Below are 26,930 nucleotides of genomic sequence, written 5' to 3'. Positions count from 1 at the left end.
TATTTATGCTGTGACCCTTGTATATATTGTAAATAAAGTTGCTGTAACAATGTAAATTTCCCCTGGAGTGGGGAGAAATAAAGAACTTTATCTTATCTTATCTTATCTTATTTGTGTGTAGACTATAAACTCCCATAAGGCATTGCTATCTAAATTTGTAAAGTTTATTGAGGTACAAAATGTATTTCTCCCTACAAACATTAGAATTGATCAAATGTAAAATATCCTTAAATGACTGATTAAAGCAATGTGTGTGTCTCTCTTGATATATATTTACCTGTAATTGATACCTTTACCTATCTATGGCAATGCACTAAAGCATGACATCAAATAAGAGTTTCAGTATTGTTTTATTATTTTTTCAGCAAAAACAGAAATTCAAAAAAAGAGTTACTATCAATCAAGATTGAGCATTAAAAACTTAAGCAGATTTTCTCAAGTGAAATCTGAGGCCTCGCTGCATGAGTACAAAAGAACTAAGAGCCCACAGAAATCTGACTGTTTCACAAAGTGACATGTAATAAAAACAACATTGAAGCTATTCGAATAGCCATGCAGAGAGGAGGGAATATGTTACATTCAGCAAGCTGGAAGCATTGAGGTGTACTGAGGCACATTTTCTACATTGCTTTACACACTTAAAAGAATGAAGTACGGCTCAGCAACCACGCGTGTTACAGTGTGTTTGTGTCACTTGTCACCGATGTTATTGCTGGCTTAGTTTACCTGCAGAAGAAATTGTATACTGCAAAATGTGATCATTAGACCTGTAAGTTAAAAACTAAATTTATTTAAATTAGTTGACCTGCAGCACAGCTATTATCAGTATCTGTAAATAAATGGACTTCTCTGGATCAAAATGACTGGCAGATTGCACTTTTTAAAAAAAGTTTTTTTAAAGTACAGTTAGTCCAGCAATCCAGCTCAGGCATGTTTCATAGCAAAAGGGTATATTATAGACAAAAATGCACATAATGGAGGTTTATGTTTCAATTGTAGCTAAAGAAACCTGTATTTCTAAATGTGCTAGCAACATTACATGTGCTTTACTGTGATTATAAACAAAAATACCTGGCTTTGCTGTGGTTGTACTGTCAGCAATTCTCATGTATGGCTTGGTTTCGTGGAAGTCATACTATGTTGTGCAAGTGAAGAACTGCTTACAACCTTTGAGTGCTGGCTACAGCATTGTATTACAGGTGCAGATATTATGCAAATCAACAGTTTTACAGCAACTTTGTATGTGCATCAACAGTTAAGAGCTTCAAAAGCATTTGAAAACATAACTTTGAGCAGTGCTCAGCTTGTATTGTATGGATACAATTCAAATTAATTTTAGAAGCCATGAAACATTTATTTCTAACTGATTACTATTTTGTTTAGTCAGATGGGTATCAGATGCTGGACTGAAAGGTGATAAAACATTCTTATTTTGTTGTGTTGCTGGCAGTGTGTTTTTAAATATCTCAGTATTTTGCCTCTCACACTCCATATACCTAAACTCTAGCCTACACGTACAGCTAACAGTCGGCATACAGTCTATGGTAAACTCACGTCAGAGCATTAGTTTTCAAACAGTATAACTGGGGATGGTGGGATTGTGTCTACAGAATAGGACCATTAATTCAAATGTCTAATTTTTGGCACTAGCCCGGCAGAATATCTTTAATGCCTTTTCTATATGCTCACTAATAGCTGTTTTAGTTCTAAAATTGCAGTGAATGCCAGATGCACTTGACTGAGAAACTATGAGACATCTGCTAATAACTTACTGTACACCTGACTGAATCTGTTACCCGCTCCAGTTACCTTAAGACATCAAATGCCAAAATATTGTTAGTAACATTATAAGGGCCTACTGCCTTGCATGCTGGACAGAAAAGCATTTAAAAATATAGGTTTTATTTATTATCGTTCCATATAGTATTATGTTTAGTGATTAGCACTGAGAAACTTTGAGTACAAATCATTTCCTATAAAGGTTGTAAAGGATCTACATTCACCAAAATATAGGCTACCTTTGTTTGCATTAAAGCTTTCGATGGCTAACAGTTAGGTGAGGGTAATGGAGAACATATGAGTCCATCTCATACAGAGAGGATCGTATATTGACCTGGTTTGGTTCTTTAGGCAGACAAGAAGGTATTTGTGACAAAATGAGAGCAAAGTTGGCTGAATAACCATACATTACTACCATAGAGCATTCCACATTCAAACGAAATACGTCTCCAAATTAACATGAATGTGGGCCCTTGAATTTAACAAAGAATATGTGATTAATTGAGAAACGAGAATATCATTATAAATCTTGAGAAATGTACTATAGAATTAAATATGACAACAATCTAATACAAATTTACAGAATTTTTGTCGTGGCGACAAAATTCCCTAAGTCACCGTGGGAGTGTTGAAACAGTAACAAATAAAACCGTTAAAAGTTTCCATGTAGCATAACATGACTGATAAGTTTTCAGATAATACATTCAGAGATTCTTGGAAAAAGCATTTCCTGCGTCACTGTCATTGTTTGGTGAACATCACCTTTGGAAGACTGTCTGACATATTGAAAATTTACTGACTGACTGACTGACACACAATAAAGGACCTTGTGTAGCAGAACAAGTTTGAAACAAAAGTAAAATGTACCAACTGAGCCCTCTCCAGGGGCTGTTAGTATTAGCCTAGATGTCAGGAGCTGTCTGTTCTCTCTCTGTCATTTGCATGTGTTTGTGTCACAGAATAAATTGCTGCCAAATCTCGTCCAATAACAACTACCAAAAACAAGAAATAACTGACTGTTGATAAATGTGCTGACACAGGACAACTCTTTGATATTTGCAATGCAAAGCATGCAGGTTATCTATATTTAACCCAAATGCTTTTTGACCTCTTATTGCCTGAGAACATCTCATGACAAAGCTGCAAGATTGCTCGTTGAAGTGAGGGTCATTTAATTGTCACAGCAAGTAGCGTGCCATTGCAGTAGTACCAGAAAGACAAAGCTGCTAACACTAAGGTCTAATGTTTAAGCAGCATGGTCAACCATGGACACCCCTCACTATGTAAAGCACTATGAGCATTTGGAAGTGCTACCCATTTATGACGCTATACTGCAGTGAACCTGAAACTGAAATTCTAACATCAAGAGTTGGGAGTTTGTGGCGGGGGAGTCCTGTGCTCTGGAAGCCTGGGCACCTTTCGGTTAATGTTTGGCTGTTTGCTTTCTTCCATCCACCCTGCCTCTTTTCCTTTCCTCCCGTTTGTTTTCTCTTTATTCTGCCTGCACAGTTTCAGCGCTCGGGATATGAACACATCTAGGTCAAACAGACGCTCTTTTTGCTTGACAGGAAGAGACTCCATGGAGTCAGCATTTACTGACTGAGAAATAGAAGAAGTAGAGGAAAGGGGTTGAGATTCTAGTGGAGGCAAGTGTGGCGTGGTGGGGGGTGACACCGTTTGAGGCGACTGAGGAGGAAATAGAGATGTGGGAGATGAAGGGAGGAGTGAGGGGAGGGTGTTAGGGGAGGATGTGATAGGGGGAAATGGGCTTAATCTGCCTTCGTCGTATTCAGACGATGGTTGCCTCACAACTTCTGTATAGTGGAAGACTGGAGTGGGGAGGTCAGTAGGAGAAAGAGGAAGAGGGGGAGATGAGGTGTAGTAGGAGGGTGAACGTTGCTCCAAGGAAGGACTGGGACTGGGTGAGTGCAGCCGAGACTGGGTGCTCTCCACCCAGCGAGAGATTTCCTTGAATAAATCCCCTGTCTCCTCTTCTTCCTCTTCTGCTTCCTCCTCCTTCATCTCTCCCAGGTCCTCCATGCTGCCACCGATAGGCTCAGCAGGCGCAGGGTGGCTGTTGGTGTTACGCTTCCAGTGAGACAGATCCAAGATCAGCTTCGGCTCTGAGTAGTGTTGCGGCTTTCCCTCTCGCCAGGCAATTTTATCCAGATATGAAGGAGAGCCCACTTTATAGTCACAAGAGCGACCACAGTCCAGCTCCCCGTAGCCCAAACCACAGACCCGGTCCAGCGAGGAGTGAGAGTTTTCCAGGAAGCGTTCGGCTGAGCTGCTGTGGGAATATTTGCGTGGGTCAACCTGCAAAAGACAGATGGGGAGGAAGAAGGTGGCAAATCAGGTAGATAATAGAGCAAATGATTGCAGTTTTATTGTGTGTTGAACTGCTTCTAATCTGTTAATAAATATCCTTCATATGTTGGATTAACACTAATAAAATTAGACAATATGAAGACACTAAATACAGACATGGTATATCTACAGTCTGATGCTGCAAGAAACATGCAGGACAATTTAAAGGGAAGATTAAAAAAAAAAGAAGTGACAACTGTGACAAATGTGACAATTTTCTATTTAATGAAGCTTTCATTTTTGCCAAATAGTAGGTGGTGAAACAAATAAAAAGCTTCAGGGAAAATCAATTGTAACACGATTTTTCGCTGAAGAGGAGTGATGCGTTTGCACAGGAAACAATAAGATTATAAGAATTGTAGTTACGTTTTAAAAACACCATCATTTCCAATAGAATTGCTGTAAAAGGAAGGCCATGTAATATCTCAGCCATGAGCTAATTTATGCACCTTTAACCTAATCAACTTAACCGCCTTCTTTGCATCTCTCTTTGCATGTCATTAAAACAAGATAATGAATATACTCAAGTGCAAATCAATCAGTGTGGGGCAAAAGGACAAAGTGTATTCAACCTGAGCCTCCTCTAGCAGGGATGTGGAAGTGGCCCGGGGGTCCCTCTGCACCTCATCTTCCTCTGTAGTGTCTCCCAGGTCAGAGGTAACGTGGCCAGGACGCATGCAGCGACACCTTCCACTTGATTGCTGCCAGCACATATCTGTTGACAAACTGTTCTCATACCTGCAGAAATGCACACATGAAATCTATGTTAACCATGTTATGCAATAATGCATTCCAGTGCCACTATGGTATCCAAAATGCTGATATCCACGGGGAATTTTAACTGTCCGCTCTGGTGTCAAATCTCATTGCTGTCCCTGTTCTGCTTCAACAGCTATTTCCACTTTGATTTAATCTATAGTATAGTCTAACTAGGTGAACCTTGGGAAAGTGGCAATCTCTTAAGATTAAAATTCACTTTTCAGTCATAAAAAATAATTGATAGATTAAATTATGTTTTTTTTTACAGTAAAACTAGTGACTCTAAATTGTGTCAGCCCTGTGATAGACCAGCAATCTGTCCGGAGTGTCCCCATTTATCTAACAGATGGATGTTTGAATTATCTTTGTATGCAATTAAGTCTTCAAAAACCTTTCATTACATGCAGTTTAGTACGATTGCAACCACAGAGAAATCTCCTATGATGTATCCCGAGTATAAATATATTGTGTGACAACATCTCCAAGAGGATTGTGGATTAGCCTGAAATCGCAAGTAAATACTTTGCACTATGGTGTAAACCATAAACAAACCTAACAAAAGTATAGTTATAGCATTTAACTCTAAAACAGTACAGCTGAGAATTGTCTTCAGTAACTGCAGAGTTTTGCATTTAGATACAAGTGGTTGTTAATTTCATGAGAATTTAAATAGACCAAATTCTTTATTGGAAATGTCACTGCCTGTCTGTAAATTAGACGTACAGCATTAAAACACACAAAAATTAATGCAAAAATCACCTCAATAGACCACTAGCATATAAAAAAGTGTTAAAACCTGTCCCAGTGGATGCTGGAGGCCTGACTGTTGCTGTTGCTGAGGCTCTGCTCAGTGATGAGGTTGTCCTCCAGCTCATCCTCAATGCGGAAGGGATGCGATGAGGTGGGCTCATCCTCTGGACAGGAATACTGCTGCAGGAAGGGGTGGGACAGAGCGGCTTCAGCTGTCAGGCGATCCATGGGGTTAAAGGTCAAGATACGCTCAAGGAAGTCCACAGCTTAGAGGAGAAGAAAAAGAAGGAGACGGAGTGATAAGTGTGTTCTTCTTAAGAAAATAATTCATCCTCCTTCCAAGACTAAATTAGATGTGCCAGACCTCCAAACATCTACACTCTACTCAATCATCCTTCACGGGTCAGAAGAGCTGTGTGTTCTGTAACTGTTTTTTTCTCTCTTCACACCTCTGTCACTTTTGTTTGTCTCTATTCTATTTTAGACTGTTTGACCTTCTCTTTCGTCCCACCACCCAATTCCCTCTGCTCACCCTGAGCATCCACTTCAGGCAGCAGTTCAGAAAAGGGTTTCTTGACTCTCCATCCATGACTGACATACGAAGGCATCACCTGGGAAAGTAGGGTTGAAATATTACATTGCTGTTGTGATTGTTTTCTTTTTTGTGCATTTCTTTAGCATATTCAAGGTACTCCAATTCATGTAATTCCTGCATTAAAACAGATTCTAATTAAACACAGTCAAGACCCATGTTGGAAATATTTATGTACACAATAGAAAGCTGCAAACACATCCTGACCCCATGTTAACAACTGGACTGCAGACATAAGGATTGAAGCAGCCACTGAGGCGTCACCTGTAGCAGATCCTGCCTGTCCTCCTCTCTCAGCACGGGCACTGAGTTGAGAATCAGCTGCATCTGTTCCAGCTCATGAGCTCCTGAGAGAGAGAAAAAAAGCGACCAATCAGGAACAAGCAGAGAAGATACAGAGGATCAGTTACATAAGCATAAAATGGGTAAAAAATGTGACCAGTAAGGACCAAACAAGTGTGGACATTCAAACAAAAGACATACAAGGTAGGGAGATTCAATTAAAATTACACGGATAGGCTGGGATTTTTGGAATCAACTAATATAATAGTCTTTGATGAAAAATAATGTTCAAAATTTCTGTCTAAGTATTGTATCAGTGACTTAAATTTTAACTGTGCTGTTTAAAAATACTAAAAAACAAATTTACTTTTGCAATTTCCTTTTTTTTTTCTCCCATTCCAATAACAATAAAGGTTTCAGGCATATTGTTCTTCTGTTCACACTGAAACTGATGGAAAAATCCTTCATCTGTCTTGTACTAGCAGGTATGTACTCCAACAAGGCCCAATTGTAATGTTTAAGCTCTACAAACTTAACTGTCATGGTGAGTTTATTGTCGGTAGTACATAAACAGGCAGGAATCAGACGCTGTCTACTCTGGTAAAAGTTCACAAAGTGCATTTTACCTTTGCCAACTGATGGAGAATTAATATACTGAAAAAAACAGCCTGAATACTTTTACTGACTGTGATGCAGCTAGAAGTGTGACGTTTGCAGGTCACAGACAGAAGTGCAGCATCATTTTTCCACCCATGTGACACTGTGCGAATATATCCTTTAAATGTCTCCATCTAGCTAACGATCACCAGCAGGTGGTGCTATGTCAACACATTCTTCATTCCAAGAAACAAGCAAGCAGTGGTAATAATGTGTTTGGTTGAAATTGTTTCCTCTCTGGTAAACAAAAATAAAATATAATATGTTTCCACTATATTCTGTTGGTCAAATGAAAGGCAAATCAAATATCCCCAACACCTAAAGTGTGATATTCGAGCACGCAGGAACAATAGGGAACAGATGACGCCATTGAGTTTGCGATGGCTGCCCTGTGGTGCAGAGGGCTGCTGGAGGTCAAACGAGCCTGTCAGGAGAAGCTACAACAGCTTCAAACAGTGAGAACTTCTCTGTCATCATTGTTATTCTGGTCAGGCAAAGAAGTAGCCTGCAGAAAGAGAGTGAAGTGTCTTTGGTGGAGGACACTCTGGGAAGAAAAACTCCACTTTGAGTGGATGCCACCACTTCTGTGATGCAATCTTTAAGCACATTTTCTGCATCTCTGCTGGTAAAAACTTACAAAAAAGACACTAAATATGTCCCACTGCATTGAGCCTTGAAAGTATTCAAGCTGGTGGTTATTGTTGGTCTGGTGTCATTTTCTTACACTTTTCATTTTGCTGCAACACTGCAGATAGTGACAGAAGGGATGTCCGAGAGGACTAAGCTTGCCCTAAATAAACTCACATGCTTATTTTTGCGTTCATTTAAAAATAAAGGATTTGCAAATACATGTAGATTTATTTTTTTTCTTATTTTTAAAATGAAGTGTCGTTCATCAGAGCCAAAAACATAATCAAACAACATTTCCCAGCTAGATCTGGCAGTACTTTCAGCAAAAAGATGTTTCTGGATATTAAAATGTGATCTTATTTCATTATGGCATCCTATTAGTGATCATTTTGTTTCATTTAAACTGCATGACAAACAGCAGAGGTACCTGCAAACAGCATGCGTCCAGTGAGCATCTCAGCCAGTATGCAGCCGGCAGCCCACATGTCTATGGCCTTGGTGTAATTGTTGGGGGAGAGGAGCAGGCGGGGGGAGCAGTACCACTTAGTTACCAAGCCCTCGGACAGATAGCCCTGGAGAAGTAAGTGAATTAGATAAAAATAGGAGGTGAGTGAGAGAAAAACAGAAAGCTTAAAAGACAGAGCAACAGGATATACTGCAGTGATAATAATAAAGAGCATGCAACAGATTGAACTGTTATCAGGTGTAACTTGTAAGTCTGCATAAGGTGTGTAAGTTACTCATTTTCCATGCATCCAGCCGGCAGTTTGTGTTCAGTTATTTTTGGTGCAGTGGAAGCGTCTGCTAAAAAAGGAAACTTGAGCTCACAAGGGATAGTTTGATTTACATGCACAAAGACTTCATCATTTTTCTGTCAGCTACATGCTGGAAACTGGCCTCTTGATACGCTCTGCAGTAGGAAACATTCCCACATCTACACCTGAAGTCAGGCTACTGAATTTCACCAAGTCTTTGATGCTCTGCTGTGTAATAACATTCGTGCTCTCGTTAGGGTTCTCTGCCTTTGTAAATGTTCATCTTGTGCATAACGATGATGCTGCACATGAAGATGGGCCGCAGGTGTATTCCCATACAAACCATATGTAGTGATTATGAGATGTTTTTGTCTGTTGCTATCATTAATGGTCTCTTATTTCACTCCACCGCTCCTTCTCAAACCTTGCAAACTCTCAAAATACCTGCACTTATGACATGATATGTCTTCTCTTTTCCTTGCTTGTCTCTTGAGCCAAACTTTGCCGCCCTGGGCTACTGAACTTCTTGACAGTCCTGATATTAGAAGATTATACTCTGCAGAACAAAGTATGCTCACAATTCTCTCACATGTTTAGATGTCTTGGCAGGTGATGGCAGATTTGTTTTTCGGTAGAGTTCACAATGACAGACATTGCACACATAAAATGCACTTTTTTTTCGGAACAGTGTAATTTTATAGGATGCCTCCAGAAAGACACATGGAATGAAGTGTCTAATCTGCCTCCAAGCACTCTTCTCCTGTCCTTTCTTTCATCTCTTTAACCCTCCCTCCTCCAACCTTGCTGCGTTTCTTTCCTTCTCCCCTCCAAACATCCTTCTCCTAAAGTCAAATATTTCCATTTTCCATCCCACCATTTACCTACCTCCCTCTCTGTCTGACACTTCTTGCAGAGTTAACTCTATTTAGGGTCACGCCTTATAGGCAGTATGAGCTTAATCCCGATTCAGATGAGTTATCACGCTCAAAATGGATGTCAGAAACTGCACTGTGAGCTTTTTCACACCCGCTAAATTATCAAGGGCTCGCTGTAACACCAGCGGAACATCACACTAAGCAGGGCAAGGCCCTCTCGAGATTATGTTTTAGGTCTGTCCCGAAGTGGTTTTACATTTTTACTTCACAGCTGAAAAGCGAGCGCCTTCATCATCTTTGAAGCAGGCAAATAAGAAAAAGGAGAAGAAAAAAAATGCTTCTTGATCAGCAGGTTCTGGGCATGAGTGTTTATTCATTGTGGCCCACCCATGCAAAGGCTCCCACTTATTCATGACCTTTAGCAGTGAACCCCTAAGTACAATTCAGCCTGGTTGAAGTGATTTTACATGTCAAAATGCCTCATTTAGCTTCCTTCTCATTCCTTTCCTCTTTACTTCTCCATCATGTGTCCCTTATCTACTCCTTTTATTATTTTATGTCTACTCGCCATCTCTCCATGCCTGCTCTGCCCTCAGTAGACCTTACTCTCAGCCTCTCCCTCCCCTCATCACTGCCTGCTGTTATCTGTGTGGCAGCAGATAGCAGAACAGAAACTGATGCTGAGTGCTCTGTGATCGTCTGACAAACATACACTCACTAACATACTATTCTCACTTTAGTCTTCTGTCTATCTGGCCCTCTCTTCCCTCTATGCTGATCATTCTGCATATCTGAGCCCTCCTTTCTGCCTCATAGCAAACATTTGAGATAGTGACTTTTAAGGAGTGTTTCAGTAAATATCCCATCCTGAAGGAAATCTTCAGGATGGGATATTATTTGATGATGAAAGTTTACCATAAAACAGCTCAGGAGACTGTTTTGAAGAGACATTAAGTATATTTGGATCTTTTGTTTTACAAAACAACGCGTAGATTTGGTCTCAGATTTTATTTTGCAACTCTACTGACCCACTGTTCAGCCTTTTGTGTCACAGCTATCCATCAATATAAAAGGCCTATTGGGTGTCTGCACTCCTTGTTTCTTGTGCTCCTTCTCTTCCTCCCTCTCAGCCTTCTTCTTGCCGTCTTCACCTCCCACTTTCCTCTCTATCTGTTCACCCCACCTCAGTGTTTCTCTACGTCATCATTAGCTTTGACTGTTCCCCCTCCCCATCATCCTTCCTTCACACTTCATCCCATCTTGCTGGTTTTTTTTATTTCTCACATTGCTCTCCTCACCTCCTCTCTCACCTGCTTCTTCCCTCTTTCTTTTCTTGCCATTCAGTGTTCAAACTCTCTGTCCTTATTCAGCTGTCCTCCCCTTCTTCTTCTCTGTCCTTCATCCAGGTCATGAATAATTTCTGGGCAGATCCAGCGCTGCCTCAGCAGGTGACACTCACACATACACACTCAGAGAAGCACCAAGTTCCTGCCGGTGTAGACTGTAAACAACATTGCAAATCATGTTTTTCTGCCTCTGTTTTCTTCCTTGCTCCCCTCAGCCCCCCTCTGTCGTCTCTCCTCGCCTGAGTAAATGTTTGTCTATGTAGTCAGAAGTGCACTTCTAGACAGCTCGTCAAACAACCTCGTTTTCACTGCGCTGCAGAGTCGCAGTGTTCCGATGAAGCCCCTGTGATACCACATGGACCATATAGTTTAGAAGTACAAAGAAAAGGTGGGAGGGAAGTGTTTTGTTTTTTCTTTGTTTTTTAAGCAATTACAGAAAATTGAAGAGAAGGAAATTGTTCAATAGGAAGGACTCTTAACTAGTCAATTTTGATGTCAAGTACACCATAATATAAAATCTGATTATGGTCAACTGTGATGCAAAGACCCCATTTGAAAGCAGCGTAAATGAGACATAAAAACGATGCCACCAGTTTCGTTTGAGCGCCCAAAAATGAAAGCTAATACTGTTTGTGAATTTCCGTCCAGCCGAAGTCAGTACTGCCCACGTCCATTAACACTAACTGCTTGAAAAAGCAGTGCTTTTGCTTTGCATTATTAAATAAGAGAGAGGATGCTATCACATTCACTGCAGGCATCTGCTTTGGTGTCAAAACTGCATCACAAATAGCCCCGCATCATCTTACACACATTATACCAATAGCCACACACAAATAACTGTGATAATATGATAACAACAATGACGAGCTGATGTTCTGCTGGCAAACAAACACAGCAGCTATCTATCTATCTATCTATCTATCTATCTATCTATCTATCTATCTATCTATCTATCTATCTATCTATCTATCTATCTATCTATCTATCTATCTATCTATCTATCTATCTATCTACACACAGTAAACCTTGTTTCTTCTGTCCTATATGGAACCAGGCTATCTTAATCTCGTTCACGTTTTCTCTCTAACTGATAAATTTTTTTGCCTTGTTTCTCCTCTTTGCACTTTTTCTCTTGTTCTTCCCTGCCTCTGCTTTTGCACTTCTCACCTCTCCTTCACTCAGCCTTTCATGACTCACCCCTGCTCCTCATCTGTTCTTCCACCTCCCTCTTCTTCTCTCCCTCCCCCCTGCCCTCCCCTCCAAACGCACCCCTGTGTCTGCACCCAGCTGATCCCCAGTCCTGTGCTCTGTGCTGACAAAGATCGCCTTTCACGAGAGCTCCTCTTCACATGCACGGACCTCGAAAACACACAATCACAAACACACACACACACACATCCACACACACACATCCAGTCCTGCTAGTGTTACAGTATTGCTGTGGGATCGTTCGTTGCACATAATGAAGCAGAACAATGGAAGGGTAAATTGTCACATTAATCTCTTAGAAGTCTTTTTATGCTGTGGACAGGCTAATCACAGTGTTTGATTAGTACAAAACTCCAGGTCTGGGAAGAAGTTAATAGCACGGTTTGGTGCGGAGAGGAAGCCCATTGTGAAGGACAACGCTCGGCAACATCAGACAATGGAGATGTGTAATCAGAGAAGCCATTAATACCAATAATAAGAAAAAAACTTGGCTCCGCTGCAGTTGAAACATGTACAAAGAGGTATAGCAGTTACACTCTTATCAAAAGGGAAGATTTTTGCTAGCCTGTGATCTTTTAATGAGCAGAACTCAACTTGTGATGATTAAAAATGACACCTTAGATGTTTCACACTAAAAGGAGATCTTACAGATTTTGAAATGTGAATTCAGCAGAGTATATGTTCACTCTACTGATCTTCTAAGGGATGATTCTTGTGCAACCACCTATAGTGTATCCATTGCGACACAAAACAAGGGTTTGTGCACTGCTGTGTAATAATCACATAGGACCAGGGCTTGAGGAGTTGTTTCCTCCTTAACAACAGCTCCATCTCATTGAGGAGATGGAGCAATTCTGCAATTCATCACTGGCAGAATTGCATGTAGTTCTCTGGAGCAGAGCGCTGAGAGGGCTGAAAAATCCTCCCCATCTTTGCTGACTTGAATCTTTAAAGTATGATTAATTTGTGCACAAGAAAAAGTGCCATTTTTATACAAGGCAAAATCGATGCAGCCAGTACTACAGAGACGGTCATGCTGGCCTGTCCAGTGAAGATTATGGATTTATTTAATCAACATGAAACTTGTAAAGACAGCACACCCCAAAGGGGGAATAATGATCACAGGGTTTTATTGGCCTCTAGTCAAAATAAAACTTGGTCCTTCGGAAGCAGTTACATGCCTCCAAAAAGATTAGTAAGAGTAATTAGGTTACAGCTGGAAATGTTTGAGCATGTGTACAACTCCTGCTTACTTGTCATCCTTGGTCATCAAAGTATTTTTCTGGCAGATGGGTGTTTAAAAAACACATCTAACAACCACAATATATGTATGATCAGTCCAAACATCACATTTGTCATTTTAATATAAGATCAATAAGATTATTGTTAATAGTGGACATTTAAAAGACTGCAGTGAATGTATATAACTTCACAGTAGGCCATATAGAAACAGATTTCCATGCAGACAGATTCCACTCTGCACTGTGTTTGCGAGTTTGTGTGCGTGTGTGTGTGTGTGTTTGTATGGCTATGTCAAGCTCACCTTATGAGAGTAATGAGGGTCGACTATTCTGGCCAACCCGAAGTCTCCGATCTTGAGCAGCAGTTGGTCCATGTTGATAAATATGTTGGCAGGCTTCAGGTCTCTGTGCAGGACGTTGGCTGAGTGGATGAACTTGAGTCCCCTCAGCAGCTGGTAAAACAGCAGAGTAGCGTGACCTGTTCAAGGGCAAAAATGTGATATCACGACACACTCCAATGCACTAGTGTAATTACAATTACAGTAAAATACTGCATATTTATAAATCATTCAATACATTTTAAAATGACTGTTTTTTCAGCATGTTACCTATCAAACCATCAATACATAAATGGACAAGCATATTTAAGTCCAATTCTAGTGTTAACTTTGGACAAGTGACTTGTAGATATACAAGTCACTCTAATCCTTTAAAACTGACTGCATGCTAATGAAAAACAAGCAAATTATTAAAGTAATAACATATATAGACACAGTTTGAGCAAATTTAAGATTTCAGATGTTGAAAACTTGATATTTTATCACAGTTTTAATTAACCACAGCTTAAAATGATTGATCCTTAATCCTGTAAATCACAATTTAACCACAGCCAGCAGTGAAGTAACAAAATAGACTGTTAGCATCTCAGTGTGAAGCATCATAACAGCAGTGTAGTGGTATATTTTGATTTAAACTGACTTTGAGGTTTAAAATTCATTCTTGACCTTTCAGTTAATAAAACAGGCTCACTTCAAGATCCAGCCAGCAATTTCTGATCACATCATATTGCTAACTGTTGTTTGTAGCTCCAGCATGACTTTAGGTGGACTTTGAATTGAGATTGTTTAATTAACTGGATTTTATGTCACCCAAATGTATAATTTCTGTATTATTTGGTGCTCATTTATAGATTGAATTTTCTATTTTCCCTTTTTTCTCCTCCATACCTGTGGGTAGTGGTCCTTGCTCTAACAGCCGAGCCAGATCCGTCTCCATGCACTCCTGGACGATGTACAGGGCACTGAGCTGGGTTGGGTCTCGGGGCAGCGGTCGTCCATATGGTGCTAAAACCTCGTGGACCCGCACCACATTCTCATGGTGCAGTCGGCGGGTGATTTTCACCTCCCGCAGGGCATGTTTCACCGTCACAGCATCGCGCATCACCAACTTTTTAATTGCTACACGCTGTCCAGTTCGCTGGTCTACAGCTGACAGGACCAGGCCAGTGACACCTGTGCCGAGTGGCCGAGGGTCAACAAAGTGACCGCTGAGGTCAAAGCCGTGCAGAAAGAGAGGAGTGTCCTGTCTGGCCATGACTGCTCAGTGTCGAGGTATTAGGGATGGATGATAGACAGATTCCAGGTAGGCTGGTACAGGCTGATGGATTTAATGTGTAGATTAACAATGTTCTTTGTATTGTTTTATGCACATAATATTACATCTTGCTGGTGAGTACAGACCTGACATTTCTTTAGGTTGCTGCTGCATTTAGATGTCTTTTTATTCTTACTGACAAAACTCTAGTGTTGTGGAAAATGGTGGCAATTCTACAGGCCCACAAATGCGATTATTTTATCAAGAAGGGCCTGTGCTGAATTTTGAGCTACACTCAGTATTGCAAGAATAGAAAATATTTGCCTCAGGCGTAAGAATAGGTTTCTTTGTGCATCATTTCACTTCTTTATTTGGTCCCGTGTGGCGCAATTCTTATCAAATCAACCATCTCTTGCACATGTTGTCCTGAACTGAGAAGACACGAGGTTTAAAATGTTTCATCATCGTTGATGTTTTTAGAACAAGGAGTGTCTGAGCAAAGGACTGAATATCAAAAAGGATCAAAATATATGAAACCAAGTGGAAAGAAATCTAACGTTTGGTTTAGTCAGTGATCTTGCAGCCACATGTTTAAACATGTGATGGAAAATCATCTACAGTTCATGGTTAATAATAGGACATTTTTTCCTTCAACATCTTCCTCTTGACACTTGATGGTGATGTCTTTCTTTCCTGCACAATTTTTTGTTTTTTTTGAAGTTGTATTCTGTTGCAAAGATGTACTTCTAATCTCTCTCTGTGTATTCTTCATACGCAGATAGTCAGAATATCACTGAGCCTTATTAATACAACCCAGGGCAGGGGTATCCATAGAAACAGCCCTCTGTGTGGCTGATTCTGCTCTTACAAGTGTTGATGCATCATGGGACAGCAGCAGGCGGATTGTAGGCTCTGCCTTCCTCTCTCTTTCTGCACGCTCTGCTGTTTATTACACGTGTGTAATTTCTCATCGAGCAGTCAAAGCCTTTGATGGTGAGGCATGAGGAGGGAGGTTGGGGTCATGTGTTTTGAATTCAATGAGACTCTGTGGGCTCCTCCTCTTCTTCCATGATACCAGAGAGCATCTCAGTCAGTCAGACAAGTTCATTCAGAGCGAGATCCACAGATGGATGGCAGTCAAATCCTGGAACTGTTGTATCCTCTGTGTGTGCATGTGCATACGTGTACATGCGTTTAATCCCTCAGTAATCGGCTTCCTGTTGCCTTCTCATGAATGTAGGGATTTCAGCATCAAGCCGTGGCCTCTATGGGAAGATACTGCTATTAGCTGGGTCGCTCAACACATCTGCTGCTGCTGCGGCTGCTGCTGCTGAGGAGAAAAAAAGAGGAAACAGGGTTAACAGACAGCCGAGAGACAAGGAAGGTGAAGCTGAAAGTTACACAGCAACGGAGCCTGGGTGTTAACAGGGTCTGTTGCAGATAAGGTGCCATTACATAACAGAGATCGACACTGTAACCTAATCTACACAAAGCCATATTCATTTGGAGAGGATAGTAAAGTCAATTCAAGGATGCCTTAATATTTGCTGTTAACATTTCAGCAGAGAGACAATTTGACAGGCAGTTTTTTTCTTCAATGGAAAGTCTACTTTTTAGTCTTTCGTTGGTTCAGCGCTGAATTTCTTGATCTACCTGAAACTTTACACTGGTACTCGGAAGCTTGTGAACCCTTTAGAATTTTCTACATTTCTGTATAAATATGGCCTAAAACATCCTCAGATTTTGACACACAATTCAAAATCTATATGAAGAGAACCCAATTAAACAAATCTCATGAAAATATTGTGATCCTGTGATTTATTGAGGAAAATGATCCAATATTACATAATCGTGTGTAGCAAATGTGTGAGCCTTAGCTTTCAGTGTCTGGTGTGACCTCTTTATGCAGCTTTCACTGCAACCAAATATGTTCCTCTAACTGTTGATCAATTCTGCACATCTGATGTTGGTGGATTTCCGCACATGAACTGCTCACCTCAGGTCCCACCACAATATTTCTTTTTGATTAATTTCAGGATTTTGACTCTGCCATTCCAAAACGCTGACTTTCCATCTACCCATTCATTTTCTTCCACTTATCCAGAGGTCGGCTTGTGGTGGCAGGAGGCTAAGTGGGGCATTCTACTCATCCTCCTCTCCAGCAATGTTTTCCAGTTCCTTCTGAAGGATCCCAAGGCGTTCCAAGGCGTTCCAAGGCCAGATGAGATGTATAATCCTTCCAGCAAGCTCAGGTCTACCTCAGGGTCTCCTTCTTGGAAAACCTCCAAAGAAAGCCACTCAGGAGGCATCCTACCCAGATGCCTGAACCACTTCAGCTGTTTTGACATGAAGGAACTGAGCTCCCTCTGAATGTTTGAGCTCCTCGCCCAGTCTCTGAAGCTGAGCCCAGCCATCCCATGTAGGAAACCCATTTTGGCTCTTTGTACCTACGATGTCATTTCTTTCAATCACTATCCAGAACTCAAGACCATAGGTGAGGATTGAAACTGGTAAACTGACAGCTCTCCCTTCATCCTCAGCTCCCTCTTCACCACCAAGACAGTCTGCTTAAACCTGCACCAAACCATATGTCCAACTCACACTCCCATTTTTCCTATCACTTCTGAAAAAGATCCCAAGACACTTAGGCATTAATTTTAACCATTCTTTGGTAGAACGACTTCTGTGCTTATGGTCACTGTCTTGCTGTGTGACCCACTTTCTCCACAGATTGAGTTCATGACATGTTTCTGTAAAAATTGCTGGTATAACTCATGATGATGGTGAGGTATCCTGGCCCAGATGCAGCAAAAATAGTCCCAAACAATGATACCACCACCATGATTTATAAATAAGGCCCTTTATGCCAGAATATAGTGCTTTCCTTTCTTTTTCTCTCTTATTGCTTCTCATGTAAACCAAAAGTTCCATTTTGGTTTAATCCATCCATAAGACACTTTCCAAAGTCCTTCATGCTTGATCTTTAGAATACTGCAAATGCTGTGTTTGAAGATTAGTTACTATCTTCTCGCAACCCTGCCATTGTTGATCAACATTTTCCTGATGGTGGACTGAAGAAACATGAACATTAGCTAATGTAAGAGAGGCCTGCGGTTGCTAGGACGTTACCCTGGGCTCCTTTGTAACCTCATGGACTATTACATGCCTTGCTCTTAGAGTGATGGTCCTGGGGACGGTAACAATGATGTTGAATTTCCTCCATTTGTACACAATCTGTCTGATTGCGGATTGGTGAGGTCCAGACTGTAGAGATGGTTTCTATTCTTTTTTTTCCCAGCCTGATAGAATCAGAAATTCTTTTTCTAAGGTGCTTAGAAATCTTCTTTGTTAGTGTCATAATACACTTCCAGACATGTGTTGCTAAGACCAGAATATGGTCGATGCCTGTTCTTTAAAAAAAGACAGGCTGTCCATTCACACCTGATTGCCATCCCACTGACGGGAGACACCTGACTCTAATTTCACCTTAAAATTGGGTGACAATCTGAGAGTATCACATAGTTTGGCTACTTGCAGATACTGTGTGTAATATTGGATAATTTTCTTCAATAAAGAAATGAACATGTATACTAATTTTGTCTCCTGAGAGCCTAATTCTATTTAGTTAGGCGTCTTTCATCTACTTTTAGCAGTTATGTGAAACTTGAGTGATGATGTTTTAGATCATATTTAACCACAGATATAGAAAACTTTCAAGCACCACTGTCATTTCTGCACCTAGAAAGGTCATATAGCGGTAAGAAACAAAAGCCTGGACTCTCTCTCACCCCTACATCCCTGGGCTGTGGGAATTCAAACAATCCATACAACAAGTCTCTTCGCTATCGAAAGCCTGAGGGCATGCTTGAGCAGTAACTCTTCCTCTTGCAGGCCTCTTTCTTTCTTGAAATAGGGGAGCACCACACACCCACTAACTGGACCGCTGTTGCTCTTGAACTGTCTTCAAAATACTCACTAACACAATCATGTTAGGCTCAGTCAAGGCTGACTGTCAGAGACTGCAAGAATGTAAGGTGAGAACAGAGAGACTGAGGTGAGAGGGAGCATTGATAGTGGTGCTGGGTGGGAGGTGCAGCGCTGGGGTAACTTTATAAATAATGCATAACCACTAGAGATGGCGGTTGGTACTCTCTCTGAGCATTTATTCTCCATTTCTTCAGGTTACGCAACGAGAATATGTATTATAGATAAGAATCATTTGCAGCTTTTTGATGCAGTAGGGCTAGAAAAAAATCCTAGTTGGGCAAATTTCAGCTCAGAGTCAACAGGCTTGGAAATATCACCATGGCTTAAAATGCTTTTTGATTGGAGATTTTTTTTTAAATGAGACTGTACTCTACAGTTCCTATGAGCCAATGTGATGTTAATAAATTTGCAGGTGATAGCAGATATGAGCAAACAAGGGCACATCTGTTGTACTCAGGCTTTGTGCAGCTGCCTCTTTGTCCCTGAGGAGCCTCTCTGGCTGTGTTTTCATTCTCCATCTTCTTCTTCTTCTTTTTTTTGTTTAACTCTATTTACTCCCCAACAAGGGTTAATGCAGTTTTACTTAAGATGGGAAAGACTGCATCCTCTCTGCACAGTGGCTTTAATGCAGCTGCCTTTGTGTGTACACTCCAGAAACGCCCTCTGACAGAACAAAAACACTGAAATTGAAGTGCATGTAATAAAACATAAAGCCCCATGTCTGAGGAGGAAAGAAAAAAGTCCACCAAGCGCAACCAACCCCCTTCTCTAGCTCCGATTCCTCTTCTCGGACCGGATTTCTTATCTATCCCAAGTATCTGCTCGGTGACCAGGAGGAGGAAGAATGAAATACACGCAAAGATAACAACAGCAAGCATCAGTACTCACTGGAGCTTTACGCAGCCGCAGCCCGACGAGCACAAAAAAAGATCCGGGGAGGAGATGTGGGAGAGACCCTTGGAAGGCAAAGAAAGTGGAAACACGGCAGCATCTCCCTTCCTCTCTGTCCCTTGTGTTTCTGTGATTGAGGATGATCCAGGGAAGAGTCGGTGCGGGTCGCCACCGGGGGCGATCCGCGGAGATGAGATAAGCCGGAGGCTGCTACAGAGCCGCTTATTGTGGGCGACTGTCCGCTGCTCTGTCGGGAGTGATGAGAAGGAGGGAGGAGAGGAGGGATCACCCCGCTTCAGGTGCATCCAACACACCCGCGTGGTGATTCTGTCACACACTGCAGCACGCACGGTTAAAGTGGCCCTACTAAATCTCCCTCTTCTTACTCCCCACTTTCTCTCTCCTTCTCCCCCATCTGTCTGTCTCCAGGACTCTCAGAAGCATCCCTGACCTCAGATAAACTGTTCTGCAGGAGTCTAGTCTCCAAACTCACTGAGGACAGCAGATGGAATAATATGAAAATCCAGAAAAGAAAAAAAATCTTTTTTTTTTTTTCCCCACAGTAGATAGCCTAAAGTTCCCCCAGCTTGGTTATTATAGCTGGATCATTGCCATGGTCATCTATCATCCTGACAGGTGCCAAGATTTGTAGGTTTGAGATTCCCCAACAGAGGAAGCTATAGAGATGAGCTTTTGTTGATTGTGAATGGATGTCTTTACAGTAGCAGCAAGGATGCCAACGCACGTGAAGGGTATCCAAAAGAAAACATCATGTTGTTTGAATACAAAAATTCTGGAGAAAGTCTATCTTATAGAAAGATCAGAAAGGGAGTGGAAGTGAAATATAAGCACATCATAACTGTGAGAGGACACATGATCGCCTCCTATTTCAAAACAGGAGCCCATTATCACTGGAAAATGCTGTAGTAAAATGGGTCACTTTCCAATACCAAAGAGCCTAAAAATTATAGAAAAAAAAAAGAATAAAAGCAATCATTATATGTTCAAATTCACTGTTTCACAAATCAGTTCAGTCACATTGTCCTTCCACAAAGCTCCATTCATAAAATCAAGAAACAGCTGTGTGATGTTAAAGGTAAAATCTGCTCCCACACTTGTCTATATTATTGGTTCGTTGTAAGTTTGGTTTGCGATTTCTTACTTTTCTCAAACAATTTTTGGCGACTCCAGAAAACTGCAGGCCTTTTGCTGGACCTCTGAAAACATCATTTTGTTCTGGTCCAAGAAGTCTGGAGAAAGTCTACATAAAAGAGAGATCAGAAAGAGAGTGAAAACTAAATATAAACATGTCATACTTTAAAACAGGACTGTTTATGTGTTACTTTCCAATACAAAAGATAGAAAATGTTAAAGAAATGAAAAAAAAACAATCACATATGTTGAAATTACACAAGTCAGTGGAGTGATGCTGTTGTTCCACAAAACCCAGAGACAACTGTGTAAAAGTATGAAATTAAAGGTAAAATCTGCTCCCTCGCTTGTTGTATAAGTTCAGTTTGTGATTTCTTACTTTTAACAGTTTCTGGCAACTCCAGAAAACTGCACGAACTTAATATACTGTGTGGGATGCAGGCCTTCTGAGAAGCTGGAGAAAGCAAACCAGAAGTACAGAAAAAACAAAAAGTTTTGCAGTGTCTTGTGTAACAATAGTCTGTTGACTTTCAACCCCCCTGTTGCCTGTGGATAGTAAGAGAGTAGTTTGGTTTCTTATGAAAGTCAACGCTGGAAAAGAGAGAGAGAGAGAGAGAGAGAGAGAGAGAGAGAGAGAGAGAGAGAGGGAGAGAGGGAGACAGGGCAGGTCACGGCGAGTGTAATAATGGTTATGCAGAGGTGCTGCAGCTGGAGGGATTAATAAAGAGGAGAGCGACTGTAGAGAGAGAATAGGTCCATGAGTCACCTAATGTAATGAACTACATGTGATGTTGTTATGATGTTCTGTCAGTAAGGAGACTAAGAGGACAGTAAAAGGGACACTTCTGTGTCATTAGATGATTAGATTTCTGCCTCATTAGATGACACATATATGTGAAAATAAACATTTATTGCTCTTGCCACAGTTGTTTTATTTACTTTGCTGTTTTATAGGACATCTTTTTGTTAAAACATGATGCAGTGATGTGATGAATAATTTGCAAAATGCAAGCCAATAAGTGATGGGTCAGTGGGTTCTTTGTGATCACAGAGGGGAGGTTGGAATCAAAGGGCCGGTGCTGTTGGGAAAATGTAAAAGAGGCAGAGAAATGTTCATCCCTTTTCAAATAACAACCATGGAAATCCTGTACTTCTAGTATTTTGTACTGAAAGTGAAGTTTTGCTGGATTTGTCTTGTGTGTCGATAAGATAAGACCGATAAGAAAATTGTCAAATGCTTTTGTTGGAAAATCTTTTTCCAGATGTGTTTATTCTGTAGCAGAAAAATTGTCAGAAAGCAGTTTTCCTGTCTGTAATGAAAGATCAAATCCACTTTTCCCCCCTTTCAGTCTGTTTGCAACTGTGCTCTCTATTGATCTAATGCTTCACAACATCCTTTTCTGCTGATTCATAAAGTGGATTTAATAGTTCCTCTGATGCTGTGATATGCTGCCCTCATGATGAGCGACTAGACACTAACAATGGTGCAGTTCAAAGGTGTATCCATTCCCAAAGGCATGAATCAACACTTCCTGGTGTCCCCTGTGTCTACTTTTATTTTGCCACACTGACACAGCTTCTTAAGAATTGCAACGTCACAGCTTGTTTTTATTTACAACAGACAATGAGATGCCAGAAATTCAACATTCATTTGAAGCAGTGAAATAAAAGTTATAGAAATATACTCTCTTGTGAGCAATTTCACAGATTTGTGATTTGTATTTCAGCAACTTCTTCTAAGTGAGTATTTCTAAAGCAGTAGTGGTTGGAGGTATTAAAAAAAAAAAAAAAAAAAAAAAGCTACTGGCCATTGTAGGTTAGCCCAAATGACACACAACACAATTTTTAAATGACGGTACTTACAAGAAACAATAAAAAAAGATGTCAATAGAGAAAACAAGACCAAGAAAAAGAAGTGAAGAAAGAAAAGACAAGGCAAAGAAAAAGAGAGAAAGGGGCTCAACGACATTATCTCTTACAACAATGTGTGCTGTGAAGATTAAGCTTGGACAATTATAGATAATATGGCTTATACTATGATACTGCTGCTCCATTTCAGTCTTTGTTCTTACTGTCTCTGTTGTATTTCTGTTCCTCTTTTCTGGCTGCCCTCTCTAATTAACACTGATAGCATCTGACAAATGGAGACATCACAGTGTTGGTTGTGGGTGGCTATTTACAGAAACACACACACAAACACACACACACACACATATGTTGTCAGTAGCACCTGCTCCCGGCTCTGCAATGTGTGGTAATTATTTTGTGGTCTACCTTGAAAAGAATGGTGAAAGGGAGAGAAGTAAACATAAACTGATTACTTGACTGCATTATTTTTTAATAAAAAAGGAGAAAAATCTGCCTTTTTTCTTGCTGTACCCATAAGACAGCAAACATTCCCCCTGTGATACACTTCTGGCTGTGCTGATCAGGGTTCTTTGTCACTTGTTTGATGTTAAAGCTGGCAGATATGCAACAAAACCAGCAGTTATGAAACAAATCCAGAGAAGGCCTTTGGTAATAGAACATTTACGGGCCTCATGAAGGAATTCTCTGAATAAATGTCCTCAGATCTCTACAAAGACTTAAAGAAACCACCTTCCTGCCCTTTTGTCTGTCTCCCCTCAGCACAAAGTGAGCAGCAGCTCTGCATGTGTGCCCTCCTCAGATTACCTCCCTTCAAAAGAGCCGTGTGTAAGTAGGAAAGGAGATAAATAAATTAGAGGTCAGGCTGAAGTTTCCTTGCTATGGCATCTGGCTTAGTCGGCTTGCTCTAAGGGTGCTCGTGATGAAGATGATGATGGCCGAAAGAGAAGAGAGAAAAGGAAGCCACATCTGGAGGTGTGCAAAAATAACTCAGGGGGAATAAAAAAATGTCACAATGTCAGATCACAGGCACAAGCAAATCTTACCTTCAGTACGTCCCAGTTCTTCATTGTTTTCTTTGAGGTGACAGAAAGTAAAGGCTGAGCATGATGTCTGTTGTAAAATAGGAAAGAAAACCTGATTGTAACCAAGCTTATTATCATTATTGTTATTAAAAAGATAATTTACAACATCAAGTCACTGTTACACAAAGAGTTCACTCAAATAAAATCAAAGAGGTGATCTCAGTTTGAACTTTAGACATTTTTGTCATTTTTTATCAGAAAGTTTGCATTACGAATTTCAGTTATTGAGTTTGAAAAAAATGGCTATTGCGGCAAATGGCATGAATATCTTTTTATATTTGTTTTATCTATTTATAGCAGTCTTTTGACACAGGCATTTTTCGTATACATATACATATATACATATACATATATGATCACTACAGTGTTGTTGGTATTTATTTCCATATCCACGACCTTGGAAAAAAAAAAGTCCTCTTAGCACTTAGTATGTGGAAAATATTTGATTCATTTAAAAATTTTTTTCTCATAAAAAAAGAATAGTGGTACTATGCAAACAAACTGGCATTTAAAGGGTTGAAATCCTTAAAAAAGAAAAAAAAAGAATATTTGGTAGTTATGATGACAACTGGTGATGGGGAAAAACTGGACTCAGCAAAAGTGGAAAATAAAATTAATATATAGTATTTTTATGGCAGTATTTTTGATGCAGACATTTCGTCTTTAAAGTCCTAAGTATCTTAGTATATTTGACTTTGAAAAAATTTTTTTTAAATGAACAACAGTGTATCAGAAACCATGCTGTTGCTAATTGTTGACATATTCTAGACTGTGACAACCCTGTACAAATTCATTTTATTCAGTATTAACATTTAGTGTATGGAAAATATCACATTTTTGGAGTTTGCATTCCTCAGAAAAACAACAGTGACATCATGTAAGGGCTAAACTCCAAAAGTTGGTCAATATTTGATGGTTACAAGGACTGGTGTTGGTTTATTCAATGTACTGAGTGAAAGTGGAAAATAATATTAATATGTAATATTGTTATGGCAGTGGTTTTGAGGTGGAGGATTTTGTCTTTAAGGTCCTGTGTGCAGCTTTTTCAAACTGACATCTAAGAGTTAAAAACAGTATCTTGACCCATACAAAAACTTTAATATAGGACTTTAAAAAAAAAAAAAAACTGCTTCTTGTGAGTTCTTTAAGGCTTTGACCATACGACACAAATAGTAACATCCATACGTCCCCTTAACTACACAGACAGTATGTTTAAGATAAGATGTCTCAGCTTTATCTTTTATTTTCAGAACGTTCAGTTAATCCTTCACACTGTCTGGTCTATAGAAAGCAATCTGCCAAATTTTAACTTATTATGCATTTTTACTAAAACAAATAAAACTACTTCTTGGTTATTGTTTTTCATTCCCTGATTCACTTCTCACAGACAGCTTCTGTGTTCAGACTGATGTGTATTATTTGCAGCATGAGGAGGTGGATGAGTGAGAAAGACCACTATCTTCTCCGCTGCACGACCTGATACTAAGGGTGAACACTTGAGATACTACAGAGTGGAGAAAAGTCAAGAAAAACAAGAGCACAGAACAAAAAAACAGATGGGTGGTCCAAGAAGGAGATAAGAGATGCAAGTAAACCTGTAATGTAAATAAAACAGATAAAGAAAGACGAGAGAAAAGGTGAGGCTGAGGAACTGACACAAAAACACGGGAACAATCTGACATGAAAGTAGAAGACAGAGACAAAAGGGGGGCAGAAAGAAAAAGACAGTTTGAAGGGCAAAAAAGAGGAGAGCAGGTCCCGGAGCTGACAAGGTTATCTAGCAGTGTGTGTGCCAACAGTTCTCTCCGAAAAAGAAGGGCCTGTCGAAATGTCAACACAGCCTGGGGCAGCGGGGATGTGCTCTGAATAAGATATGCAGTCAAGAGATATGAGAGGGACGCAGACTGAGACGGGGCAGGAGGGTCATTCACATCAGTGGATGCCATTAATAAGCCTGCAGACACACACACACAGATCTCAATCACATAAAGAGCCATTAACTGAAACTCCAATACAAGTGATGGAATTGTTTTGTCAATATAGAGGTAAAAAAAAAAAGTGTCACTAAAGGATTTCGGTGCATCTCTTCAAGCTTTTCAACATCTGAAAATTATCTTCATGCATTACAGCATATTGTATTTCGATATATTCATATTGTAGTCCATACGTAGTAATTGACAAAGTATGAGCTCATATCTTCTCTGCAGCAAACACACAAGTCAACAATTTGGGGGCCCCTTTACCACAGAGCGCATTCTCTAGCACCACCTGCAGGATTTTCTTGCTATTGCAACTAAACAAACAACAAAAATAGAGATAATTTAAATGCTGCAGTTTTCGCTCCAAATAGGTATTTTTTTAAAGCAGGGATGGGGACTGGCAATGGAGGAGACAAATGCGTTGAAGGGTACCTGGTTAGAATTTCAAAAAACGCAAAAAAGCCACATCAAAAATCTGCATTTTGACTGTGAAATCATAGTTTTACTACATATAAATCCACCTAATATATTATTTGACAGATGTTTTCCATTGTTTCCACTATATTTTACAGTTGTAAAGTCACAGTATTCCACAATTTAAAGAATTTTCCAAACAGTTTATTAAAATTCAAAAGTAAAGGGATAACTGAACTTTGAATTAAACTAAGGGCTGAAATCGGTGAGTGCTAGATCTGTTTCCTCTCACAACTGATGGCGGTGACTTTCCCAGAATCGACTTTACATTTTTATTTATCTTTTTAAACACTGACCGTGCTTATGCAAGATGAATACTCTATACACTATCTCCTGTATGTGTCACACTGGGGGCCTCTTTTATCAGCAGAGTCAGGACGGGACAGATAACCACCGGTGGATCACATTTAATGAGGTGCTCTGAATGTAACACTCTGCAACAGTAGTCTGCTTTATAAATACCGGTAGAGGCTTTTCAAAAGTTTAGGCACAAAAATGACAAGAGGATTGGACGCAACTGTTTGCCTACCACTGCAAACTTTTCATGACAAAGTATTATATTACGTATAAAACTGTCGGCATGTATTAGCTTTGAAGAGTGATTAAATAGTGAAAATTGAAGAAAACTAGAAGAAAAACTAAATATGTACGAGAGAAGGTA

General features: G+C 40.1%; 1 protein-coding gene and 1 long non-coding RNA gene across 4 annotated transcripts; one reads left to right on the top strand and one right to left on the bottom strand.

Annotated features, from left to right (window-relative positions):
- Window positions 1-331: 331 nt before the first annotated feature.
- On the bottom strand, window positions 332-26,830 carry mapk4 (mitogen-activated protein kinase 4). Of its 3 annotated transcripts, XM_035950730.2 has the most exons (10): window positions 23,778-26,830; window positions 20,876-20,974; window positions 14,469-16,165; window positions 13,545-13,720; window positions 8,244-8,388; window positions 6,512-6,594; window positions 6,188-6,266; window positions 5,702-5,921; window positions 4,719-4,884; window positions 332-4,095 (listed from the first exon to the last, which is right to left on the bottom strand). In XM_035950730.2, the coding sequence occupies exons 3-10, from the start codon at window positions 14,833-14,835 to the stop codon at window positions 3,142-3,144; spliced, it is 2,190 nt and encodes a 729-aa protein (XP_035806623.2). In that variant the 5' UTR covers window positions 14,836-16,165; window positions 20,876-20,974; window positions 23,778-26,830; the 3' UTR covers window positions 332-3,141. The 3 variants fall into 3 exon arrangements, with proteins under 3 accessions (XP_035806623.2, XP_035806622.2, XP_023131519.2); XM_035950729.2 differs by lacking the exons at window positions 20,876-20,974; window positions 23,778-26,830 and adding an exon at window positions 19,711-20,811; XM_023275751.3 differs by lacking the exons at window positions 20,876-20,974; window positions 23,778-26,830 and adding an exon at window positions 19,711-20,811 and having other exon boundaries at window positions 14,469-16,162.
- On the top strand, window positions 6,616-18,429 carry LOC111572189 (uncharacterized). The gene is made up of 2 exons (XR_008602089.1): window positions 6,616-7,014; window positions 16,940-18,429. It is a non-coding gene; the product is annotated as an uncharacterized LOC111572189 (long non-coding RNA).
- Window positions 26,831-26,930: the final 100 nt, after the last annotated feature.

This window comes from Amphiprion ocellaris, chromosome 6, assembly GCF_022539595.1.
Source record: "Amphiprion ocellaris isolate individual 3 ecotype Okinawa chromosome 6, ASM2253959v1, whole genome shotgun sequence".
Classification (NCBI taxonomy): domain Eukaryota; kingdom Metazoa; phylum Chordata; class Actinopteri; family Pomacentridae; genus Amphiprion; species Amphiprion ocellaris.
This window is presented reverse-complemented; position numbering and strand designations above follow the sequence as displayed.